Source organism: Cynocephalus volans, chromosome 16 (genome assembly GCF_027409185.1).
Source record: "Cynocephalus volans isolate mCynVol1 chromosome 16, mCynVol1.pri, whole genome shotgun sequence".
In the NCBI taxonomy this organism is placed as follows: Eukaryota; Metazoa; Chordata; class Mammalia; order Dermoptera; family Cynocephalidae; genus Cynocephalus; species Cynocephalus volans.
Genome location: NC_084475.1, coordinates 23,068,057 through 23,091,175, shown reverse-complemented (window position 1 = coordinate 23,091,175; position 23,119 = coordinate 23,068,057). Strand labels below are relative to the sequence as shown.

Genomic DNA, 23,119 nt, shown 5'->3' with positions numbered 1-23,119 from the left:
CTTGGATGGTTTGGCATGTGGTGCTGAGAAACCACAACTGAGCTCATCCTGCAGAGGCCACACCCCGGAGGCTGTGAGCCCGGGTCTGGGCAGGCCCCTACAAGCCCTTTCAGGTTCCCGCTGGTATCACTGGTTTCAGGTGCCTCCTGGTATCACTGGCTCATAGTCACTGTGTCTGTTCATTTCTCTCTTGAGGTTTCCCAGCCCCCCAGGGTGAACCTGTGTGATCAGAGGCCTGCCCTTGGAGAACACCTTCACTACCTCATGGTGGTCTTCCTCTGCTCTCGGGTGGGCTTTTCCCAGGATGCAGAGTCCAAGCCCCCTCGCAGGCCATGTCCTGGCCTCACTGAGGCCTGCTCCTATGAGCATGGCTGTGGGCTTGGCCTCGTGGGTGAGCTCAGGAGTGAGGACAGGTGCAGCAGCAGGAACGCTCCTTCAAGGGCTATCAGAGAGGTTATGCCCAGGTGAGTCTTGGCTGGAGCAGCTCTTGAAAGGAGAATTTGGTGGATGAGAACAGGTGAGCAATGGGGGCCACACACATCCCAGGCTCTGGAGAGCAGGACAGACTCTTCCTGCCCTTGGGTCAGGGGCAGCTTTTCTCAGGCCCGGACACCTGATTGGGGCAGGTTTCCTCAGGTAGGGTCCAAGGGTCACCGGTACCAAAATCACCTGATATGCTTCTAAAAACAGGCCCCCACCCCCCACATCTGCTGAGTGGTATTTCAGTTGGCCCATCAGGTGATTAGCAATTAGACATTGAGGCTGGCCCAGTCAGGGACAGGAATAGCCTATGTCAGCAAGGCTATTGTCATGTGGGGGAGTGTGGGGGGTGCCCATCTGTCTGTGTAAGGCCCGGGCCAGGCTGATGGCTGTGCAGGGCTGGGCAGGCATTGTGGAGGACCAGGACAGGTGGTGAGGGGTGGGGCTTGTGGGCTCCAGGAGGGCAGTGTCACCCTTGTGTCCTGAGGAGCCAGTGTAGCCTGGGAGGCTGGCCCGGCCTCCATGCTGAGTTCTGGGCTTGGGAAGAGGCACCTTGGGAATTTCTGTTTGCTTTCAGATGGGTGGGTCCTGGGGTGGGTCCCAGTGACATCTCTGCTTCCAGCAGGACCCTTAGGAAGTCAGCCAGGAGCCCTGGGGCTATCCCCTCTAGGGATAAGAGGGAAATCTTAAAAGCAGCCTGAGAAAAAAGACATGTTAAGTACAGGACAACAAAGATAAGGATGTATCATTGGGAACGATGTAAGGAAGACCACGGAGCAACATTTTTAAAGCACTGGCGGGAAAACTGTCAACCTGGAATTCTAAACCCAGTGAAATTATCTTTCAGAAATGGAGGCAAAATAAAGACCTTTTCAGATATACAGAAGCTGAGAGAACTCACAGTGGCAGATCCACACTATGAGAAATGTCAGAGGAAGTCTTAGGACATCCTCAGGCAGAAGGAACTTGATACCAGATGGAAATGTGGACCTTCACTTCTCTCCACCACGAGTGGTGACTACACTAATGTCATTTGTACTAGCATAAAAAATATAAATACTGAGGAACGATAGTCACGAGATCTGTGCACCAAAGAGCACAGAATGTGGCTGTGGCAGGCCTGGCAATGGTCCCCAAAGACTCCAGGTGCTCATCCCTGGAACCTGGGAAAATTATATGGAAAAGGGGTCTTGGCAGCTGTGACTAAGTTAAGGATTTCAAGATGAGGAGGTCATCCTGGATTATCCAAGTACAATCACAAGTGTCCTCATAAGAGGAGGCAGCGGGAGATTTGGAACAGACAGAAGAGAAGCAGCCACGCGAAGAGTCAGAAAGGGTTGGGCCGCGCTGCCGGCTGTGAAGACGTGGAAAGAAGCCGAGGCCAGAGAGGCCGGCAGCCGCCGGAAGCCGGAGGCAGTGCATGGGTTCTCTCCTGAAGCCTCTGCGGGAGGCTCATTTAGAACTTGTAACCTCCGGAACTGTAAGAAAATACATGTCTATTGTTTTAAGCCACTGAGTTTGTGGTAATTTGTTACAGCAACTACAGGAAACTAACACAATTACTGAACTGAATTAAATAAGACCTAAGTAAATGAAGAGATACACCACATTCATGGGGTGGAAGAATCAGTATTGTTAAGAATTCGGTTCTCGCCAAATTGACTTATGTGTTCACACCCCAGTCAACATCCCAGAAGGATTTTTTTGTAGAAATTGACAAATTCATTACAAAACCTGCTGGAAATGCAAATAATTTAGAAAAGCCAAAATACTTCTTAAAAAGAAGAAAGTTAGAGGACCTGCACTATCTGACTCAAGACCATTCAAGACAGTGTGGTGCTGGCAGAAGGACAGACAGACAGATCTAAGGAAGAGGACAGAGCCCAGAAGTAGATCCAAGCATGCGCAGACAACCAATTCTTTTAATAAACATGGAGGTGCTGTTCATGGAGAACAATTATGATCTTTTCAACCAATAGTGCTGGAACACTTGGACATCCATATGCAATAAGAGTGGATGGACCTCAAACACCTCACCCCACGTGTAAAAGTTAGCTCAGAGTGGATCGTGGAACTACATGTAAAACTTAAGACTATAAAGCTTCTGGAAGAAAACGTAGAAAAAGATCTTTGTGACCCTGGGTTAGGCAAAGAATTCTTGGATAAAAAAACCAAAATCACAACTCACAAGAAAAATGGATAAATTGGACTTCATCAGCATTAAAAACTTCTCTTTGAAAGATATTGTTAAGAGAATGGCTTCTCCAAGCCAGAGGACTGGGGAAAATATTTGCAAATCATAAACAGTGAAGGACTTGTGCCCAGAACGTATAAATAACTCTCAAAACTCAACAATAAGAAAACAAACCTCCTGCTAAAAAATGGGCCAGTAGTTTGAACACCTTATTAAATAAGGTATATAGATGGTAGATTAGCTCAGCGTCATTAGTCACTAGAAAAAGGTAACACCCATGAGATACCGCTACGCACTGTCAGCAGGTTTAAGATAAACAGACTGACCCTGTCCAGTGTTGTGAGGACATGGAACAGCGGGAACTCTGTCACCCTGCTGGTGGGATTTTAAAAAGATGCAGTCACTTTGGGGAACAGTTTGGCAGTTTTTAAAAAATCTCATCATATGCCTACCACGGCCATCCAGCCCTTCCACTCCTAAAGGCAGCTGTGCACACGAAGACTCACATGTTCATAGCAGCTCCGTCGTCGGAACAGCCAGAAACTGGAAACAGCCTGACATCCATCAACAGGTGAGCGGAAAAATACACTGTGGTTTTAAGTGAAACTGTAGCACTGAGTGAAAGAAAACAGAAATGAAGAGTCATACTGTTTGACTACATAAAATCCTAGAAGATGCAGGCTGATTTACTTACGGTAGGAAGTGAGTCAGTGACTGCCTGGGGGTGAGGGAGGGGAGGACGTTCATGCCGTGAGGTTGGTGAGTGGTGCAGGGCTGCACGCACGTCAGGGTTTATTGACTTACACAGTTTATGTGTGTGCAGTTTATTGTGTGTCGCTCATCCTCCATAAAGCTATACAAGACCTTTGAGTCACTCTTTATATGACCAAGGAGAGACGTTAGCAGGCAACCAGATACGTGTCTGGAGCTTGGAGGGCAGTTATGCTGAGTGGTCAGTGCGGTGTGCTTTAAGCCATGGCCAGGTGTGTTCCCTAGAGCACCCCAGTGCGTTTGTAGCATGCATTCTCGTCACTTGGATGAATGCCATCCCTTGGCTCCTGGGCTCTGTGCCCCTGTGCCGTCGTGTTGCTCACTGGGAACCTGGACTTGTGCCCCTTGGTCCCTAGTATAGCGTCTGTGCTCAGGGACGTCCTCGTCCTCCTCAGGTACAGGCCACAGGCCTCGGCCCCCGGGTTCTCCTCAGATCTCACCTGCCCAAGGTGTGCCCACCTGCCGAGAGTCTGGCAGCAGGTCCACTATAGTTGATGAACATAGAAACTGCCCTGTGCACTGGGGCTGAAGAGATGAGATGTCACCTGTGGACCAGCATTCCTAGGGTACTGCCCTGAGTCCCAGGACCGTCCCTCTCTGTGTCCCTCTGGTTACAATAGAAGTGAGTCTGATGCAGCTACCAGGGTCTCCAGCAGCTCTCATTGCTGAGAACTCTCTTCTCAGGGTGGTGGGCATGCTTTCCAGGCTGCCTGCCTGGAGCCAGTGAGAAGCGGAGCGTGTGCACTTGTGTGTGTGCACGTGTGTATTTGTGTACATGTGTGTATGCAGGTGTTTGTGTGCACATAGGTGTGTGTGTGTCTGTGGATGTGTTATGTAAATTGTGTGATGTGTGTATTTGTGTGTGGTGTGTGATGTGTGTGTATTTGTGTGGTATGTTTGGGTGTGTGCTGTATGTATTCGTGTGGTGCGTTTGGGTGTGATGCGTGTATTTGTGTGGTATGTTTGGGTGTGTGTGTGTGTGTGATGTGTGTGTGTGTGATCTATGTGTGTGTGGTTGTGTGTGAGAGATTCTAATTTCCTCCTCAGGGTGGAAGCCCCGCCCGTGCTGGTTGGAAGGCAGCAGGTGTCAGGGCTCCAGGTTGCCCTGGGCTGCGTCCCTCCCTGTGTCAGTGCAGGACTCTGATGGGGCAGGCAGCAGCCCTCCAGGGCCGGCCATCTTAGCCCCAGACCCCGCCTGTAGGAAGGGAGCCCAGCTCTCTGGTTTCTCCTCGGTTGTCGCTTGCACGGGAACCTCAATGCCCAGAACAGGCCTCTTGGTGCCGTCACAGCTGATGCCAGAGGGGGCGCAAGACACGCTCTGCTCCAAGGTGGGCCTGTGGCCTGGCCTGGCCCGTGAGGGGCAGGAGAGCGGGTGTGAGATGACCGGGCGCTGGGGCTGCCCTCCTGCCTCTGCTCACCCCCGCAGACGCCAGGTCCTGGCCTGTCTGACATCGGGGAGTGGGGGGGCAGGGCCAGGAGGTCACTGTGGTCACTCCAGGGTGCAAGAGTCCGCAAAACTGCCATTCATGGATTGATTTCTCCTAAGGCACCTTTGGTCCGGGCTTCTGTGCTGAGTCACTAGGAGCTCGTTAGGCCTGAGAACGCCTCCTCCTGTCTTCTGGGGACTCCACTGCATCCTGGGTCAGCGGCTCAGAGGCCAGTCAGGATGGGCCCAGGCCTCCCTGCCCATGTGTGCTCGAGACGGTGGGAAGGAGGGGAGGGTGCAGCTGGTGGCCAGGCTGGTTTCCTGTTTCACGTACTGTCGGTGTCCCAGGGTTGAGAAAGGGACACTGTGCCCAGAGAGAGCCGCCGTGTGGCTCTGCTGTGGCCCCCACCACAGGCCAGCGTGCTGCTTGCTGGGCACTCAGCGCACTACACAACATGACACGAAAATATGGGAATAGCTCATGAACAAATAAATTACAGTTTAAAAGGTGGTGGAGATGATGACCACAAATTTCTAAAAGGGTTGTTAACTCACAAGTTCCGTCTTGTTGGAAACCACATTTAAAAACTCAACACCCAAGACATCAGCAGGTTCTCAGGTTAGCACCTGCCTGACTCAAGCCAGCGTTGTCACCAGTCCTGTTCCACTCCACTCAGACGTTGCTCCTGACCGTGAGTCATTGTGGGAGAAGACACCTGTGCAATAAATCACCAATAATCTGAATCAATCACCAGTGTCCTTTTTCCTGCTCCAGACTTGTTTCTTCCCGCTTTGCCAAAGAGATATTCTGCAGATGTGGTTTCCACCTGGCACCTGCGGGGTTTCCACAGAGGACTTGAGCAGAGAGCAGACACAGTGGGAGGTCCCCCAGGGAGGGCCGGGGGCGGCCAGGTCCTGGGAGAGTACGGGAGGTTGATGGAGGGAGGTGGCCGTGTTCACAGCCCAGGGCTCCCCTATTGCCCACGGGTCTGTAGCAAGCAGCGCCAGAGATGACCTCAACTCCCACGGCCACCCCGTCTGCCCTGCTGGCCACTCGGCACATGTGCATGTGAGCGTGCATCTGGGTGTGGGTGTGCGTCTCTCTGTATATTTCTATGTAGTTAGGAATGTGCATACATATGATTTCTGTGTGAACAGATGCCCTCTCCTAGACTTCATTAAACCTAGGAATATAAATGGAAAAGCACTTAAAATTGAAAACATTTACTTTTTAAAAAACTAACATACTGGGCCGAGCCCGTGGCGTACTCGGTAGAGTGCTGCGCTGGGAGCGCGGCGACGCTCCGCGGCGACGCTCCCACCGCGGGTTCGGATCCTATATAAGAATGACCGGTGCACTCACTGGCTGAGTGCCGGTCACGAAAAAACGACAAACAAACAAACAAACAAAAAAAGTTAAAAAACTAACATACTGCAAAATGGAGTCTTAACACGTGTGTTAACCACCACCGCCCACCCCTTGTCCCCACTGAGATGCGAGGTGTGGAACTTTGTCAAGCAGGAAGCCAGTCACGTTTTCAGCATCAAAGAAAGCCCCGTGGCCTGTGTCACAGGGATGTGCAATGTCCAGGAACAATGGTAGACGGTGCTCATGCTGCGCTAAAGGCGAGGAGGCTTCAGAGCCACAGGCAGTCACTGTGCCATCACTAACAAACCTGGGAGCCAGCTCGGAAAGCTGGAAGCTGCTGGTGAGGTTTGATAGCATGTGAAGAGCGTGGAAGAGCAGAGGTTTGCTTCACGCCCGTGAAATGACGGCACTGGCATATTGAGGCCGCCTGGCGAACGTGGGCCTGGTGACGTTGGCCATGTCAGCTGCAAGCTGGGACGGAAGGGGCTGGCGCGAGGGCCATGCCTCTCCGCAGTGTCCTTCCCACATGCTGGAAATGACCAAGAGATGGCCCTGACACCCAGCAAGTCCCACGCTCTCAGGGAGCCTTCCTGGACCCCACCCTGGGCAAGGAGCTCGACTCTCCCACCACCTTGTGATTTCACCCCTCGTCAGAGAGGCAGAGTAAAAACGTGTGATGGATGTCAGAAACCACCTCCAAATATTCCGCAACTTCTGGCAGAGGGCAGGGGTGGTGGGCACCTCCTTCCAAGCTTTCCCAGCTTCCAGCGTGACTGGCAGGACACCCTCACAGCCGCTCTCTGATCACGCACAGGAAAGGCCCTCCAGAGAGAAGAGACAGAGAACAACTGGGCCCAGAGACCTTGCAGAGCATATGTCGAGGTGCAGCTGCTTCCTCAGACGCACAAGCTTGTTAGGGAGACAAAGCTCACGCAAGGACCCATCTAGCTCCTCCGCGAGGCCAAGGCCACCCAGCCCTGGGGCAAGCGCCATGGGCACAGCCCACTGTCTGCTCAGACAGAGCCCTCCTGTTCCCAGGGACCAGTGCCAGCCCCAGGCGGGCCAGGCCATGCCACATGGGCCTGTGGGAGCAGGTGCCTGAGCAAGCAGGAATCGGGAACATTCTAGAAAGTTCGAGTTCCGTACTCTCAAGAGAAATTGGAGGTCAGGAAAGAGGAAGCTGGGCTGAGGGCCCTGCAGAGGCCGGTCCATGGTGGGCACTGTCTTGCACACGTCTTTCTCTATACATCCCTCTGTGAAGAGTTGTTCTGGAAGAAACACGCTGCAGTAGATGACAAACATGCATGGACACTTACAGCCGTGTGCACACACGTGGTGTACATTTAACAGTTTTTTTCCCCATGGTAAAAGCCTGGAACAAAACATACAGAAAACTTAATAGTTTTCTCTGGGTGGTACAATTAGGGAAGGTTTTAGATTTTTCTGTGTAACATTCTGTATTTTTTGTAAATGATCATATATTACTCTTGTAACCAGAAGTTGTTTTTAAAAAACAAAATTAATGAACTCACTCCTAAGCATTTTGAGTGTTTTCTTGGTAAACTAACCTGCATTGAGTATAGAATTAGAATTCTATAGTTACACGTATTCTTCTCAGGTGATTTTCCCATTTAAAAAAAAAACATTTCCTCAAGGTGGGTCTAGCTTTTTCTTTGACTAGAAAAATATGCTTGCTTTTTTGTTTGTTTAAGAAATTAAGAAAACACAGAAAAGCATAAAAATAAAATAATCATATACGATCTCACCAGGATTCTTCCTGTGTAGGAAGGGCATTTCCTTCCAGACAGGGACATATTTTATGAAATCATTCCAAATGTCTTTTATTGTAATTTGCTTATAATCTATTTGCTAAAGTTCTCTCCTTTAGTCTTGACACCTAGTTCAGATTCTGATTTCGGCATTTGTCCTACATACAGTGTTTTCTAATAACATCTTTATCGCGATATAATTTATATGCCATGAAAGTGTACAAGTCAGTATTTTCGGCACATTCACAAAGTTGTGTAAACAACTACCTAATTTGAGAATGTTTTCATCACCTGAGAAGGAAACCCCGTCCCCATGAGCAGTGTCTCCTTATTCCTGTGTACCCCAGGCAGCCGCTCATCTGCCTTCTGTCCCTGTGGATGTGCCTGTTCTGGACGTTTCATGTAAACAGCACCATAGGCTGCATGGCCTCTTGTGACTGCTTCTTTCACCTGACATCATGTCTTCAAGATTCATCATGTCACAGCAGGTATCAGTACTTCATTTTGTCTTATGTTTCTATATCCCATTGTATGAATACACTACATTCTGCATGTCTGTTCTCAGTTGATGGGCATGTGGATTGTTTCCACTTTGGGGCTGTCATGAATAACATGGCTGTGAACATTTGTGTGTAGGTTTTTGTGTGCATGTATGTTTCCAGCTGTCTTAGGTATACCTAAGAGTGGACTTGCTGGGGGATGGAGTTTGGATGTGTTGTCCCCTCCAAAACTCATGGAAATTTGATCTCCAGTGTGCTAGTGTTGGAAACTGATTGAGTCATGGGGGCGGATCCCTCATGAATGGATTAATGCTCTCCCTGGGGGAGGGGGGATTAATGAGTGAGTTTTCGCTCTATTAGTTCCCCCGGGAGCCAGTGCTTAAAAAGACCCCGGCACCTTCTCTCTCTCTCACTTCCTCTCTCTTGCTTCCTGTCGCCATGTGATCTGCTTGTACCCCCAGCTCCCTGCCACTTTCCGCCATGAGTAGGAGCAGCCTGAGGCCCGTGCCAGATGCAGCTGTCCCAGAATCGTAAGCCAAATAAACCTCTTTCCTTTATAAATTACCCAATCTCAGGTATTCTGTTATAGCAACACAAAATGGACTAAAACACTGGGTCATATGATAACTCTGTGTTTAGCCTTTTGAGGAACTTCCAGGCTTTCTTCCAAGGCAGCTATGCCATTTTGCATTCCCACCAGCAGTGAGTGAGAGTTCCAGTTTCTCCATCTGCTTGCCAACACTGCTTGTTATGTCTTCTTTATTACAGTCATCCCTAGTAGGTGTGGGATGTGAAATGGTATGTTATTATGGATTTGATTTGCATTTTCCTGATGACTAATGATGTTGAGCATTTTTTCATGTGTTTATCAGCCATTTGTATATTTCTTTGGAGAAATATCTATTCAAGTCTTTTGCTCATTTTTAAAAATTGGGCTGTTTGCCTTTTTATTGTTGCATTATAAGAGTTCTGTATATAATCTGGATACCAGACCCTCATGTATGTGATTTGCAAATATTTTCTCCCTTTCTGTGGGCTGCCTTTTCACTTTCTTAATAGCGTCCTTTGAAGCACAAAATTTTTTTTTTTTTTTTTTTTTTTGTCTTTTTGTGACCGGGAAGGGGATCGCAACCCTTGGTGTGGTGTCGCCCCAGTGAGTGCACCGGCCATTCCTATTTAGGATCCGAACCCGCAGCGGGAGCGCCGCTGCGCTCCCAAGCGCTGCACTCTCCCGAGTGCATCACAGGGCCGGCCCGAAGCACAAAATTTTAAAATTTTAATTAAGTCCAGCTTATCTGTGGTTTTCTTTGCTCATGCTTTTGGTGTCACATCTGAGAAACTATTGTCTAATCCAAGGTTGTGAAGATGTACACAATTTTATTCTAAAAGTCTTATAATTTCAGCCATTTTATTCAGGTCTTTGATTCATTTGAGTTAATTTTTGCATGTTGTGTGAGATAGGGTCCAGTATTCCTCATGTCGTCCAGCATCATTTGTTGAGAAGACTGTTCTATCCCCCATCGAATCGTCTTGGCAACCATGTTGAAAATCAAACGATCATAAATGTATGGGTCTGTTTTTGGATTCATATCTTAGTCTAGCCTCATGCATGCCAGTGCCATAGTTTTGGTCTCTTTAGCTTTAGTGTCAGGTTTTAAATGAAGAAGTGTGAGTCCTCCGGCTTTGTCATTTTTCATGATTGTTTTATCTGTTCTGGTCTTTGGCATTTCCCTATGAATTTTAGGATCAGTTTATCACTTTCTGCCAAAAAATGCACATGGGAGTTTGATAGGATTATGCTGAACCTGTAGATCAACTGGGGAGTATTGCCATCTTAACAGTATTGAGTCTCTCACTCCACAAAAATGGGACATTAATTTTCAGTCTTTGATTTCTTTCAAGGATGTTTTGTAATTTCCAGTGTATGAGTCTTGCACTTTTATTAAATTTATTCCTAAGTATTTTTTATGCTATTGTAAATGATGTTTTCTTTTCTTTTTTTTTTTTTTTGGTCGTTTTTTCGTGACCGGCACTCAGCCAGTGAGTGCACCGGTCAGTCCTATATAGGATCCGAACCCGCGGCGGGAGCATCGCCGCACTGCCAGCGCAGCACTCTACCAAGTGCGCCACGGGCTCGGCCCTAAATGATGTTTTCTTAATTTCATTTTTGGATTGTTCATTACTGGTGTTAAGAGATACAGTTGAGTTTTATGCATGGAGCGTGTATTCTACTTTTCTGAGCTTGTTCATTAGTGCAGATTGTGTGTGTGCATGCATGTGTGTTGGGTATGTCGTATGTATGTGAGTGCGTGTTTATTGCATGTGTTGCGTGTCCGTGTGTGTTACATGTGTATTCCTTGGGGTTCTCTACTTTGTGGGTCGTGCCGTCTGCACATGGGGATAGTTTTGCTTCTTTCTCTCCAAGCACCATTTACTTCTTGCGCAGTTTCTCTGGCGGGAGTTTCCAGCACAGTGCTGAGTACAAGTGGTGAGTGCTGACGTGCTTATCTCGTGCCTGACCCTGGGGGGCTTTCAGTATTCCCCTCACTGTTTCACCATTTTAAGCAGAGGTTTGCGGGGTTTTGTAAATGCCCTCTATCAGGTTATGGAGCTCCCTTTTCTTGCTAGGTTAAATAGTTTTATCATTAAAGGGTGATGGATTTTGTCAAATAATTTTTCTGTATCTATTGGGATAACCATGTAATTTCTGTTCTTTATTCTATTAATATGGTATATTATATTGATTGATTTTCATATGTTGACCCAACCTTACGATCCTGAGATAAATCTCACTTGGTCGTGGTGCATCATCCTTTTTCTATGATCATGGACTCAGTTTGCTAGTATTTTTGTTGAAAAATTTTGCATCTATATTTGTAAGGATATTAGTCTATAGTTTTCTTGTGATATTTTTGTCTGGCTTTGGTATCAGGAATGCTGGCCTCATAGAATGACCTGGGACATATTCCATCCTCTTCGATTTTGGGGAGAGTTTATGAAGGATGGGTGTTAATCCAGAATCCATCTGGTCCCAGGCTTTTCTTTGTGGGAAGGTTCCGGACTATTCTTTCAATCTCTTACGTGTTAGAGATTGATTCAGATTTTCTGTTTTCTCTTGAGTCAGCTTTGATGGTTTATGTTTTTCTAGGAATCTGTGCATTTCCTCCAAGTTATCTAGTCATTATCCATATGTTTTTGTGCTATTTCAAGGTATTCTTCCTGTGACTAAAAGCAGCATGTCTATTTTCATTTTTCGCATAACGCTTTTCTGTCCATCAGAAGCTGGGGGCGTCTTCCTGTAAGACACAGCAGAGGCATTCGCAGGACGGTGACCTCTGCCTGCCTCTCCTTCATTTGCCAGACTCGGGCCAGACACCCTTGGCCTGGTCGTGACACTCCTGAACCCCATCCCCACCAAGAGGGGACATGCATGGTTGCTTGTCACTTCCTAATGACACTGTGGGAAATAAACTGTAGGTTGTCTGTGACCAGTGTTCTTTTCTATTAACTCTGTCAACACCACTTGCTCCTAGGTGTTCACCTCCAATGGCCCAACAGTGATCATGCCTACCTGGTTCTGCTCTCGAGCATGGTTCTCCCACGTGGGCCCATTTGATGAGGGCGGGCAGGTAGGTGCCAAGAAGCAGAGTTGGGTCTGCTGGAGGTTTCTCTTTGGGGTTGGTGTCCTCAGTGCGTGGGTACCCCCACCTCTAGCTGTCTGCTTATGGGTCCAGCTACCCTCGACTCTGACGCACCTCCAGGGTCTCCCCAGCACTCCTCCTCCTGCAGTGGGTGTCACCTCCAGACTGGGCCTGGTTCCTTCCTCTGCACCTTCCCTGCCTGCAGGCTGACAGGCCCTGGGCTGCCACCTGCAGGGGACTGGCCACACCCAGCCACTCTGGTCTCCACCCCTCCCTCTCCAGACAGCCTTAAAGTTAATGGTCCTGCACCCAACCAAAAACCAAGTCTTACAGTGAGTTTATTTTCCATTAGATTGGCTTTGAGAAGGTGGGGTCTAGTCTCCATGGTGGGCAGGGGTGGTCTGGGTTATTAGGGCCCCTCAGATGTTTGCTGTTAGGACCTCTGATGAGGCCACCCGGGCCCCATCTCCTGGCCTCCCCTGTGTTGGCCTCATGTGGTGACTGTTGGCAGAACCAGCCCTTAAGCCCCTGCATGCATACAGAGGACCCCCCGTCCCCCATGCAGGCATGCATGCACATGCACACACACTCACATGTACCACCCGCTCTATCCAACCCAGGCCCAGAACAGGCGCTGAGCCAGGCACAGGACAGAGTCTGGATGCACAGAGGTCGGTAGAGGGTCTGGGTACAGGTCCCTGGGGGCTCTGGAGACCCTAGGCCAGAAAAGGGGCCGATTGGTGACTCAGATCCAGCCTCCACCTCCTGCCCTTGTGACCTGGGCCAAGTCTGTCTTTCCTGCTGAGGCTCACTTTCCTCCTCTGGACAGTGGGGTCAGCACTTCACCAACTGCACCAGGGCCATGTGGACCCTCAGAATGGGGCCTGCACCCACCTGGGTCCCTGCTGTTCCCCTCCCTGTCCTGTCCGGCCCCTTCGGCCCCCACCCTTCCTTCCATCCTACCTCATTTTGCCACCCCCACCCCAGACCCTGGCCAGAACTGCGCCTCACGGTCACCCTGACTCCAAAGGGCAGCTCCACCACACGACTGTCCTACGCTGCCTCTGTGCTGGGCCCTGGCCATTCCTGGGAAATTTCCCAGAATGAGACGAGGAAACCACATTCACATCCACCCTTGGATCCACCTGAGCGGGCCTGCCTAGCCTGGCACCTTTGCCTCCAGTGAGCAGCAGCATTTTCACATTTACAGAGCAGGAGACGGAGCCCCGGAGGGCCCAAGGAACCGCCCACAGTTGTCTGCACTGGGACATACACCACACGCCTGCCCTGCTGATCACCCCCCTGCCTGTCCAGGCTGCCACCAGCAGTGCTTCCCAGGGATTGACTGCCGCAGGCTCAGCCTTGGCTGCCCCATCCTGGCCAGGCCATGCCTGCCCGTTGTGGATGTGGAGCCACCCTCCTGTGCTCCTGCACAGTGAGGCGTCTCTCATGGAAGCACCCCAATTCTTGACTTTAGAGTGTCTGGCACCATGACAGCCCTTGTGCTCCTGTTTCTCCCCAAATTCACATGTGTGGAGAGAACGTGTGTGCGGGTGGACGCTCCCTACCCCAAGAGCCCCTCAGTCTCAGGGATTTTGGTTTTGCAGGAAAGATAGGGCAGAGCTGTGTCTTCCTAGAGCAGGGTGACCTCTAAGCCAACAAGTCCCCCCGAGATTACTCTGGGACACCAGTGATGGGGCAGGTAGAGGGACAATCCCAGCAAGTGTCCACATGTCTGAGCAGGCACTGCCAAGAACCTGCTGCAGAAAATAGTGTGGGATGGTCAACAGAAGGCATTCTGTGGGAAACACTGATTTAAAGATCGCATATGTCCTTAAATCCTGGCCATGAGCAGTCCCAGGATTTGGAAATGCATCAGGCCTCCTGGCTTGTGTTAACTCTGCCTGGAAGAGAAGCTTCTGGAGGGAAAGAAAGCCCATCTCTGCTTTGTGCTGGGGACCAGGGACTAGGGCTGTGATGGGGCCATGGCTGGAGCAAATGAAGGATTGGGGGCCTGAGAAGTCAGGACAGCAGTGTCTGCCTCCAAGATGAGGACATGAAGTGTCTCCATGGTTCCTGTCAAGCCATCCCCAGAGAAATGCATCAAGCTCAGGAGTGGTGGAGTGTCTCTCAAGGGAGCAGTTGCTCCAAACGCTGGGACCTGGGTTTGAGGCTAACCCTAACTGACTCTTACTGGACCTCAACGAGGAGCCTTGGAGGGAAGGGCAGGTGACCAAAACAGGGACAGCCACAACGGGGGTGCAGACGCATGGCAGCAGGGCCCGGAGAGCAGGCCAGGGCCAAGGGCTGCAGAGGCATGGTCGTGAGCTGCAGCTCACAAGCTGGGAAACACACCCAGCTTTGCATTCACAGAGTAGGGTGGGTGAGTGGCCGGTGGGCCTGAGATTCAGAGGTGGGCACACGCAATTTGGCACAGCTCCCAGCGTTTGGTAGATACGTCCACTGCCTGGCGATGTAAAGTAAGACTCTTCCTGGCTCAGGACAGGCTTGAGGGTGGGTCTTGTAGAGACTCATCTCCACCACAGGAGCAAGCTGCTCCTAGAAAAACTACCACCCAGCACAACAGGCACTTTTTAGATGTGTTCTCATGTCTGCAGGGTAAATACCTAGGGCTGGAGTTGCTGTGAGAACAGGTGCATGTTTGGTTTTGTATGACAAGCTGCACCTTTCTCTGAAGGAGGGCAAGCTGTGCGGGAGGCCACATCACTCAGACCCTTGCCAGCCACCAGGGGTGTCCATGTCTTTAATTTTAGCCATTCTGGTTGGAGTTCTATGGCTTCTTATTGTATTTCTAATTTGCATTTCCAGGATGATGGGTGGTGAATGGTTTCTCGTGATCACTGGCTGTTGTGTATGTGATTTTGTGAATTGTCCAAATCTCTGGCCCGTTTTTAAGTGGGTTGTTTTCTCACCGCTGAATTGTCTGAGCTCTTTGTAAAATACTTTGTGAATATTTCTTCCCATTTCTGGTCTCTCTGTTGTGGGATCCCCTCACTTCCAGTTGCTGTTTTTCTCACATTCTGTCCCAAGGCTCTTGAGAGCAGTAGGGCTGGGTTTCAATCCCTGTTCTACCTGTTCTGTCCCCTCCCTCCACACCCTGCCACACCTCTCCTGGTGCTCCATGTCGTGTGCAGTGCTCTGAAGGGGTCTGCCACTCAGCCAGCGAAAGCTGGAAGCCATTACCTACTCCTACATTTTAAAATTTCTTTGGGTATTGAAGAAGGCTTGTATTTTGTTCTAGTGGTTATCTCTGTACTTAACCCTTTTTTAATACCTTTAAATCCATGTTCTTTTATTAAAGCTTTTATGGTCTGGTTGGGTTTTTTTGTTTGTTTTTGTTTCATTTTTAAAGCTATTTTGACTCCCTTCTATTGCTAATACAACAATGAGATTATTCTGTTTTCCTTTTTCCCTTTCCCTTCTCTTCCATTTTTTGCTGCACTGTTTCTGTTTATGTCAGAAGATAAACATCGAGACATCAGTCTGCCACCCTGGTCCCTCTCTCTGCAGTCTTGGACCTACAGTTCCATACAGTCAACTCTGCCTGTCACAGCTTTTGCTGCAGGTCCTCTGGTCTGAAGAGCTATGGTATTGCCAGAGATGTGCACATTCAGAATGTTTCTAGAGCCCTGCTGCGCGAGGGAGGGTTTGGACGTACAGGAAATCCTGGCTCACTCTTTCCTCAAGGCTCCCACAAGTTCTGTTCTGTTCTGTGCAGCCCATTTTGTGTGTTGCTTCTGAGAAGTCTCATGCTCGCGAATTCCCTTGCCTTTCTAAGTCAAGTGGCCCTTTTACCTGAAGGCTCTGAGAATTACTTTTATTGTTAAAGTCCTGGACCAGTTTCACTAGGATTTGTCTTAAAGTTGATCTGATGGGACTTTTCACTGTATAGAACCAGATCTCCTTTTAGGTGTGGAAGGTCTTCTTGGCTTATTAGCTGTGTTCTGTGGTTTCATTTTTGTTATAAAGACTCCAGTTGTACATTGGTTAGGTTTTCTTTGTCTCCCACTTTAACAGCTTTCTTTCTAACCTTTTTTACTTTTATTATATAATTTTCACTTTCTTGGTTATTTTCCTATTTTCAATGTCCCTTCTTGAATTTTTATTTAAATCTATTTTCTCTTGAGGACCTTGTAATTTAGTTTTCATTTCTTATATAAATTTATCTTTTTTATATTTCAGTTTTGAGTTTGGCCAACCAATTTTATTTAAGAGCTTCATTGAGGTATTATTCACATACCATACGATTCACCTCTAAAAGTGTGCACTTCAATGTACTTATTAGCAAATTTACAGGGATGTACAACCCTCGTGACAATCTAATGTTAGAACATTTTACCCCCAAAAAGAGTCCCTGTGCCTGTGAGCAGTCACGCCTTATCCTCACACCCACCCCCGGCCCCAGCCAAGCACTCTTCAGTCTCTTTTTACGTCTTCCCCCCTTTTTGGATCCAATTTTGCACTTAGTCATGGAGTTTCTGCTTCAGGATGGGTCTCTGCTCCACCCCACCCCCACCCCGCTTTGAGGATGTGTAATTCATCTTGGAGGGTTATTTACAGGGATTTTTACGTTTCATGGTTTGGGAGGTTTGTTGTTATTGTGGGGGGCAGGGTTGCATTTTCATCCTTGGAAGTGTTTGGGTCCCGTGTTCAGGGTTTATGCAGACGACTTCAGGGTGTGCATGTGAGGACAGACTTGGATTCCTAGCTCAGGGTCGCCCCCTGCTGTCACCGTGCCGTGAAGTGCAGGTTCTTCCTGGGTGTTTGTATCCGGGAAGGAGCCAGAAAGGAGTGTGTGTATGTCTTTGGGATTTCTGTTTACTTGTGTCCTGCAGGGTCCCAGCCTCCCCAGAGCCTCTGGGCCACCAGTCCTCTCTGCATCTGCTTGTTGATGGTCCTGTGGTTCTATCTGTCCCTATTGATGTGTGCATTTTTTGGAGGATGTGTGGAAAGATTTGTGTTTAGGTGACCATGTTTCCTCAGTTACCTGAATGTCTTCCTTGACTCTTTTCTACGCTGTGACACCTCTTCCTCCCACTGTGGCCTGGCCAAGGGGGCACCCACCCCGCTCCAGGAGTTGCAGGCTCTTCACGAGCGGCACCTGCAGGGGAGGCTGGCCAGTCAGATCGGGGGAGAGGTGAGGGCAGCACTGCAGGTCCCTGAGATGTGGCAGCTGCCACGCGGGCGGGCGAGTGAACCTGGAGTGAAGCTGAGGTCGGGGAGAGAGTGGGTGGGACGGAGCCCGCTGCCCCTGGCTTCCTGAGCCGGGGCCTGTCCTCCCCTCCTTGTGGGGAACAGAGAACCACCTGGTGCCTCCTTTGACTGAATTCTCACTTTCTTTTTTTGGCCAGAAAATAAGGAAATCCCAAGGGTTGAGTTCCTCCTGGTCATGAGAAGAGACAATAGCAGTGTTTCCTCTTCCTAAACTGCAATGGCTTAGAACTCCAACATGCTCTTTGACTTTGGAAAAGCAGAAAATGAGAAAAATGAAAGAATAACTAAATTACCTGAGTGAGGCAAATGTGGTAACGACCACACAACAGAAACCTTGACCTTGACCCTAAATTACCCGTGAGCCTGGTTCCCACAGCTGTCCTCTCTGTATATGGTTCCTCGGCCTTTATTTTACTGTGGATAAACTTAGCAGAACTATAAACATGGTTTTTGACACCTGTTTTAACTTAGCATTTGTTATAAGTCTTTTCTTGTCATCACTGTCTTTGTAAGAGCTGTTTTAATTGTTGTGTAGTATTCCATCAAGTACCTGTAATTCTCATTTACTTAATCATTGCTCTAACATTGGAAAGGAGTGTGTTCATGATTTTTCTGCGTTGTTAATGAGACTGTCTTGGAACTTGCAGATTTTTGTGTTATGGATCATTTCCTTAGATGAGCCTGCTTTGTCATTGCAGCTTGTAGGGTGACCTTTCAGATCCCATAAAACAAAGTCATGTACAAACTCCATGACCACGATCTGGGTCTGGGTGGCTCAGAGATGTCTGTGGCGGGCAGGCCTGGCATTAACCACAGCGTTTCAGTGCTGACTTTGGGAGCAAGGTCAGTGGCCTCCTGGGTGTGGTGCTCGCACTTTTCATGCAATATGCTGGCTGCCCTCGCTGTTAAATTGTCTTGAGAGTCCGAGGGCCATGCTGGGCTGACCCCGGCTCCAGCAGGCATCTCCCAGCCCCACTGAGACCCAGATGCAGACAGGCCATCTAGCTCGTGAGGAGCTGCTTTTGTGCCAAGAGGCAGAGGACCTGAGGGAGACCGTGGACCCATGGACGTGAGCAGTTGTCCATCAGCCACTAGGCTCTGTCAGGACATCCTTGACCTCAGAGACCAGCCACGTACTGTGCAATCTGGAAGGCCCTGAAAGTAAAGAGCTGTGTGTCTTTTTGGATACAGAGCCACAGCACTGTCCGCCAGCTCAGTGGCTGAGCCAACAAGGTGCTGGGACCACCAGGACACAGTGCAGGCCATGACATTCTCAGGCCTTCGATGACCTGAGCTTCTGGTGCTGGCCAGAGAAGAGGCTCTGGGAAAACCCGCCCTTACTTGGAGTGACGGTATCCCAGGTCCCATCAGAGCACAGGCTCCCCAGCCCTGGTGACCTCCTGTTGAGAACCAAGAATGTGAACGACTCCACACCTTCCACGTGCTCAGTTTCCACGTCTGGGCTTAAGAAAGCAGAGGGAGCCTGAGTCAGCACCTGTTTTGGGGACTGAGACTGGCCATCCCTGGACCAGCTTGTGGCCAAATGCCAGCCTTCAGCAGGACGCCCTTCCCAGCCAGGGATCCCCCACTTCACCCCCACCTTCAGCCAAGACCGAAGTCAGGGCCGTGGCCTCTGGTGGGATGTGAAGGAGAGGAGGAGGGGCAGACAGTCATGCAGGAGTCGCAGGCCCTGCAGACCTTGACCCATCCCAGCCTTCACTCCTCAGCTGCCTGTGGTCCTGTGTCACTACCCCAGACCTTTTCTTCCCGACAAGGTGGAATTCAGGGTAGAACCAAGAACACAGATGCCCTTTCGTGCCCAGCCCCTGCTGTCCACCCTCCCCAGCCTATGTGTGCCCATCTCTGTTCCCTCAGTGTGTCTGGCCAGCGCCCATGTCGCTGCTGAGTCTCTGAACTTGTTTCTCAGCAACAAAAGCCTTTTCACAGGTTTCTGATCACCTGAAGTGCACGTGCAACACGTTTGGAGCACGCTCCCTGCTTCTCTCGCCCACGCAGGGTGTGCCGGAGGACCTGCTGTTCTTCTACGAGCACCTCAGGAAGGGCGGCGGGGTCGTCCGCGTGGACCAGAGCCTCCATCTCTACCGCTACCACCTGCACGCTGCCACACACTCCATCCTCGAGTAAGTGGGACCCCTCAGGCTCTGGGAACTCCAGGGGAGGCCCAGGAATGTGTGGGAGGTGCTGGCGGGGCCACAGCACAGGATCGAGGGACAGACCCAGGTGGCACGGTCAGGGCTGTGCCACAAGACCTGGAGCCTGGTGGGAGATGGGGATACAGCGTACGTGAGGGTGCACAGCGCGCCATGGTGTTCGCACAGGGAGGGCATTGCCCAAGCAGGTCTGGAAGGCACTAGGATGAAGGCCAGACATCCATTCTCTCTCTTTTGTAAGACCTGCGTGCTGGCTGTCCTTTCCAAGTTGCTCTCACTTGCCTTAACCAGACATGACCCTCAAAGTGAGGCCTGTAAACATCTCGGGATGACAGGTCTGGAGCAGGGGCGCCTTGTCCATAGACGACAGGGACTACTGTGGACGGCGGCCGAGCCTCGTCCTCCACACAGGACCTCACAGTGAAGGAGGACAGGCCTCGCCTGGGCGAAGGGGGCCCAGCTGACACCCTCTCTCCCGCTTCCCCTCGGGCACAGCCCACGTGGGCTCGGCCCTGGCTCTCCTAGGCCACCAGCCTGAGATGTGGGGCGCACTCAAGGCACCTGCTCTAGGAGCGAGGGCAGAGGGATGGGAATTCAGGTGAAGAAAAGAAGGGGCGTATTGGTAATTCTCCAGCTTGAACACTGTGTGTGTGTGACACAGACATGTCGGCTGCCTGCACTGCGTGTGTGCCCTTCGTGCCTCTCTGTCCACTGCAGGGTGTTTGTCTTGGCCCCATGGGTGCTGGGAGGAAGGGCCGTGGGGTCTTCTCACCGTGAGGCACTCGATGCAGGTCCTGCGTTTGTGTCCACTCTGATCTTGTCTGGACGTGGTTGAGACTCGCTGCATGGTTATGGCTCAACTGAGAATCTCCCAGGAGATCTAATGTCCACTGTCACAAGAGAGGGTGGTGTCCTCCGCCATCATTGCTGGGGGACGTAGCACCCATCATCATAGTCGGGGTGTGCAGGCTGTGGGGATCACAGATCACAGCAGCCGTGTTGTGTGGTGGTCTTGAAATTTTGCACATGTGCTATTCAACATTAAAACCTAGCTGCTTTATTTTTCCAACTTTAAACAAAAGAACTTGCCTTGGTATTTCCTCCTGCATTTTGTTAAATCTGAATGGCAATGCAGTAACTTTGGAGGAGAATCATTGTGGGGAGTTTGTTGTCACGAACCTGACTATGCTGGTGTGACTTACACACCTTGGGAATACAAGCCCCTAGTAACAGAGGCTCAAAACACATGAAGCGAAAACTGACAGATAATGGGAGAAAAAGATAAATTTACAATTACAGTTAGAGATTTTAACACTCTTGTCTCAGTAATTGAAAGAAGTAATAGGGAACAAAATTGTAATGATAAAGAAGATTTGAACAGCACTAATTAATGACTTTATGGCCATTTAACTGCAGAACACACATTCTTTTCAAGTCCAAGATACACAATATTTTGAGCTATAAGACAAGTCTTAACAAATTTTAAGTGATTAAAATCGTAGAAGGTATTTTTGTGACCGCAGTATTGGTCCGTTCAGGCTGCCGTAGCAGGATACCACAGACTGCGTGGCTTATAAGCAACAGAAATTTGCTTCTCACATTTCTGGAGACTGGAAGATCAAGATCGAGGCGTGGCAGATTCAGTGTCTGGTGAGAGCCACTTCTTGGTTCAAAGATAGTGTCATCTTGCTGTGTCCTCACATGGCAGAGGGGGCAATGGTGTCTCCAGGGTCTCTTTTATAAGGGCACTAATCACCTACCAAAGGCCCCAACTCCTATCATTTGGGTGTTAGGATTTCAACATATGAATTTGGGGGAACACAAACAATTTATAGCAATCACACAATAAAATTAGAAATAAGACATCTTGAAAATCCAAAATATTTGAAAATTAAACAGTCAAGGAAAAACTCACAAAGGAAATTAGAAAAAAATTAATGACAATTAAAACAATGTGTCAAAATTTGTGGACTTTAGCTAACACGGTTTACAGTGTAATTTTATGCCTTTGAAAGCTTATAAAAGAGGAAACTGAGCAATTATCTAAGTCTCATCTTTAAAAGTTACTTGAACCTAAAACTGGGAAAAACATAATAAAATTACTAAAGCAATAGTAAAGTAAACATCAAGTAAATAGAAGGAAAGAAAGAAGAGTAGGAGATGAAATTGAAAGTAGAAAATCAGTAAGAGAAAATCAGCAAAACCAATAATTGGTTGTTTGAAATAAAAATCAATGAAATTGATAAACCTCTAACAAAATTGATTTTAAAAAGGAAAGAAAATGTGGCATTATCAATATTGGGAATGAAAAAGGGGTCATCACTACAGATCCTACAGACATTTAAAGAATAAATACCACCTTATCACACCGAGGTCAGGAGTTCAGATCCCCATACCAGCCAGCTGCCAAAAATAAAGAATAAATAATAATTTAAAGTTATAGTAGTAACTTAACCTCCCACAAAGAAAAGCCAAGCCATATTGTACTCAAAGATCTAAGGAAGGAGCAGTACCAATCTTACATAAATTCTTCCAGAAAATAGAGGAGGAGAGAGATGTGTCGGGTATTAAGAAGGAACTCAGCTCACTGCATTAAAACAGTGTGACACTGATACTGGCATGCCACAAGACCGTTACAAGAAAATTAAATTACAGTCCAGTATCTCTCATGCAAATAGATGCAAAAATCGCTCACAAAGAATTAGCAAATCGATCACAGCAGTATATATGAAATGATAATACATCACAAATACAAGTCTGGTTTAACATTCAAAAATCAGTCTTAATGTTTTACTACATTAACTGAATAAAGGAGAAAAATTAACCCATTCGATTCAGAAAAAGCATTTGACAAAATTTAATACCTGTTTATTTATTTTTTTAAATCTCAGCAAACTAACATTAGAAGGGAACTCTCTCAGTCTAACATCTACCAAAAATTACAACTAACCTCATGCTTAATAATGAAAGACTGAACGCTTACCCCCTAAGATCAGGAGCAAGGCAGTGACGTCTGCTCTCCCCACATCTGTTTATCATTTTGTTGGAGGCAGTACAATAAGATAAAAAGAAAAAAATACATAGACATTAGGAAGTGGAAGTAAAACTATCATCATTTGTAGGTAGCATGATTGTGTTTCACAGGAAAACAGCCAATAATTTAGCAAGTTTTCCAGAATGCAAGTTCAGTTATATATAGAGAGAGACACACACAGTAAACTTACCTGTGTATCTTAGTACACAGGCAAATTTAACAAGTATGTGTGTGTCCTCTACACTAAAAACTGCAAAACAAATTGCTGATAGAATTTAAAGGGGACTTGCGGATGGAGAACTACGCCACCTCCATAGATTGGGAGACAAAGTGTCATTAACATGTCAGTCATCCCAACATTGATCTGCAGGTTCAGCACATTCCAATAAAAGTCCGAGCAGACTTCATTGTAGAAATTGATAATCTGATTCTAAAATCCACATGGAAATGCAAAAAACCCAGAATGGCCTAAACAATCTAGAAAAGAACAAAATTTGAGGACTCAGAATGTCTGATTTTCAGACTTACC

General features: G+C 48.5%; 1 protein-coding gene across 11 annotated transcripts in view; it reads left to right on the top strand.

The window, feature by feature from the left end:
* Positions 1-23,119, top strand: part of B3GNTL1 (UDP-GlcNAc:betaGal beta-1,3-N-acetylglucosaminyltransferase like 1) — a 143,673-nt gene that overhangs the window by 97,045 nt on the left and 23,509 nt on the right. For 10 of the 11 annotated variants that reach the window (XM_063080813.1, XM_063080812.1, XM_063080810.1 and 7 more), the window contains 2 exons: positions 12,043-12,138; positions 19,402-19,526. In XM_063080813.1, the coding sequence (XP_062936883.1) occupies positions 12,043-12,138; positions 19,402-19,526 (221 nt within the window). The remainder of the gene's footprint in view (positions 1-12,042; positions 12,139-19,401; positions 19,527-23,119) is intronic. The other variant, XM_063080811.1, reaches the window with a different exon arrangement.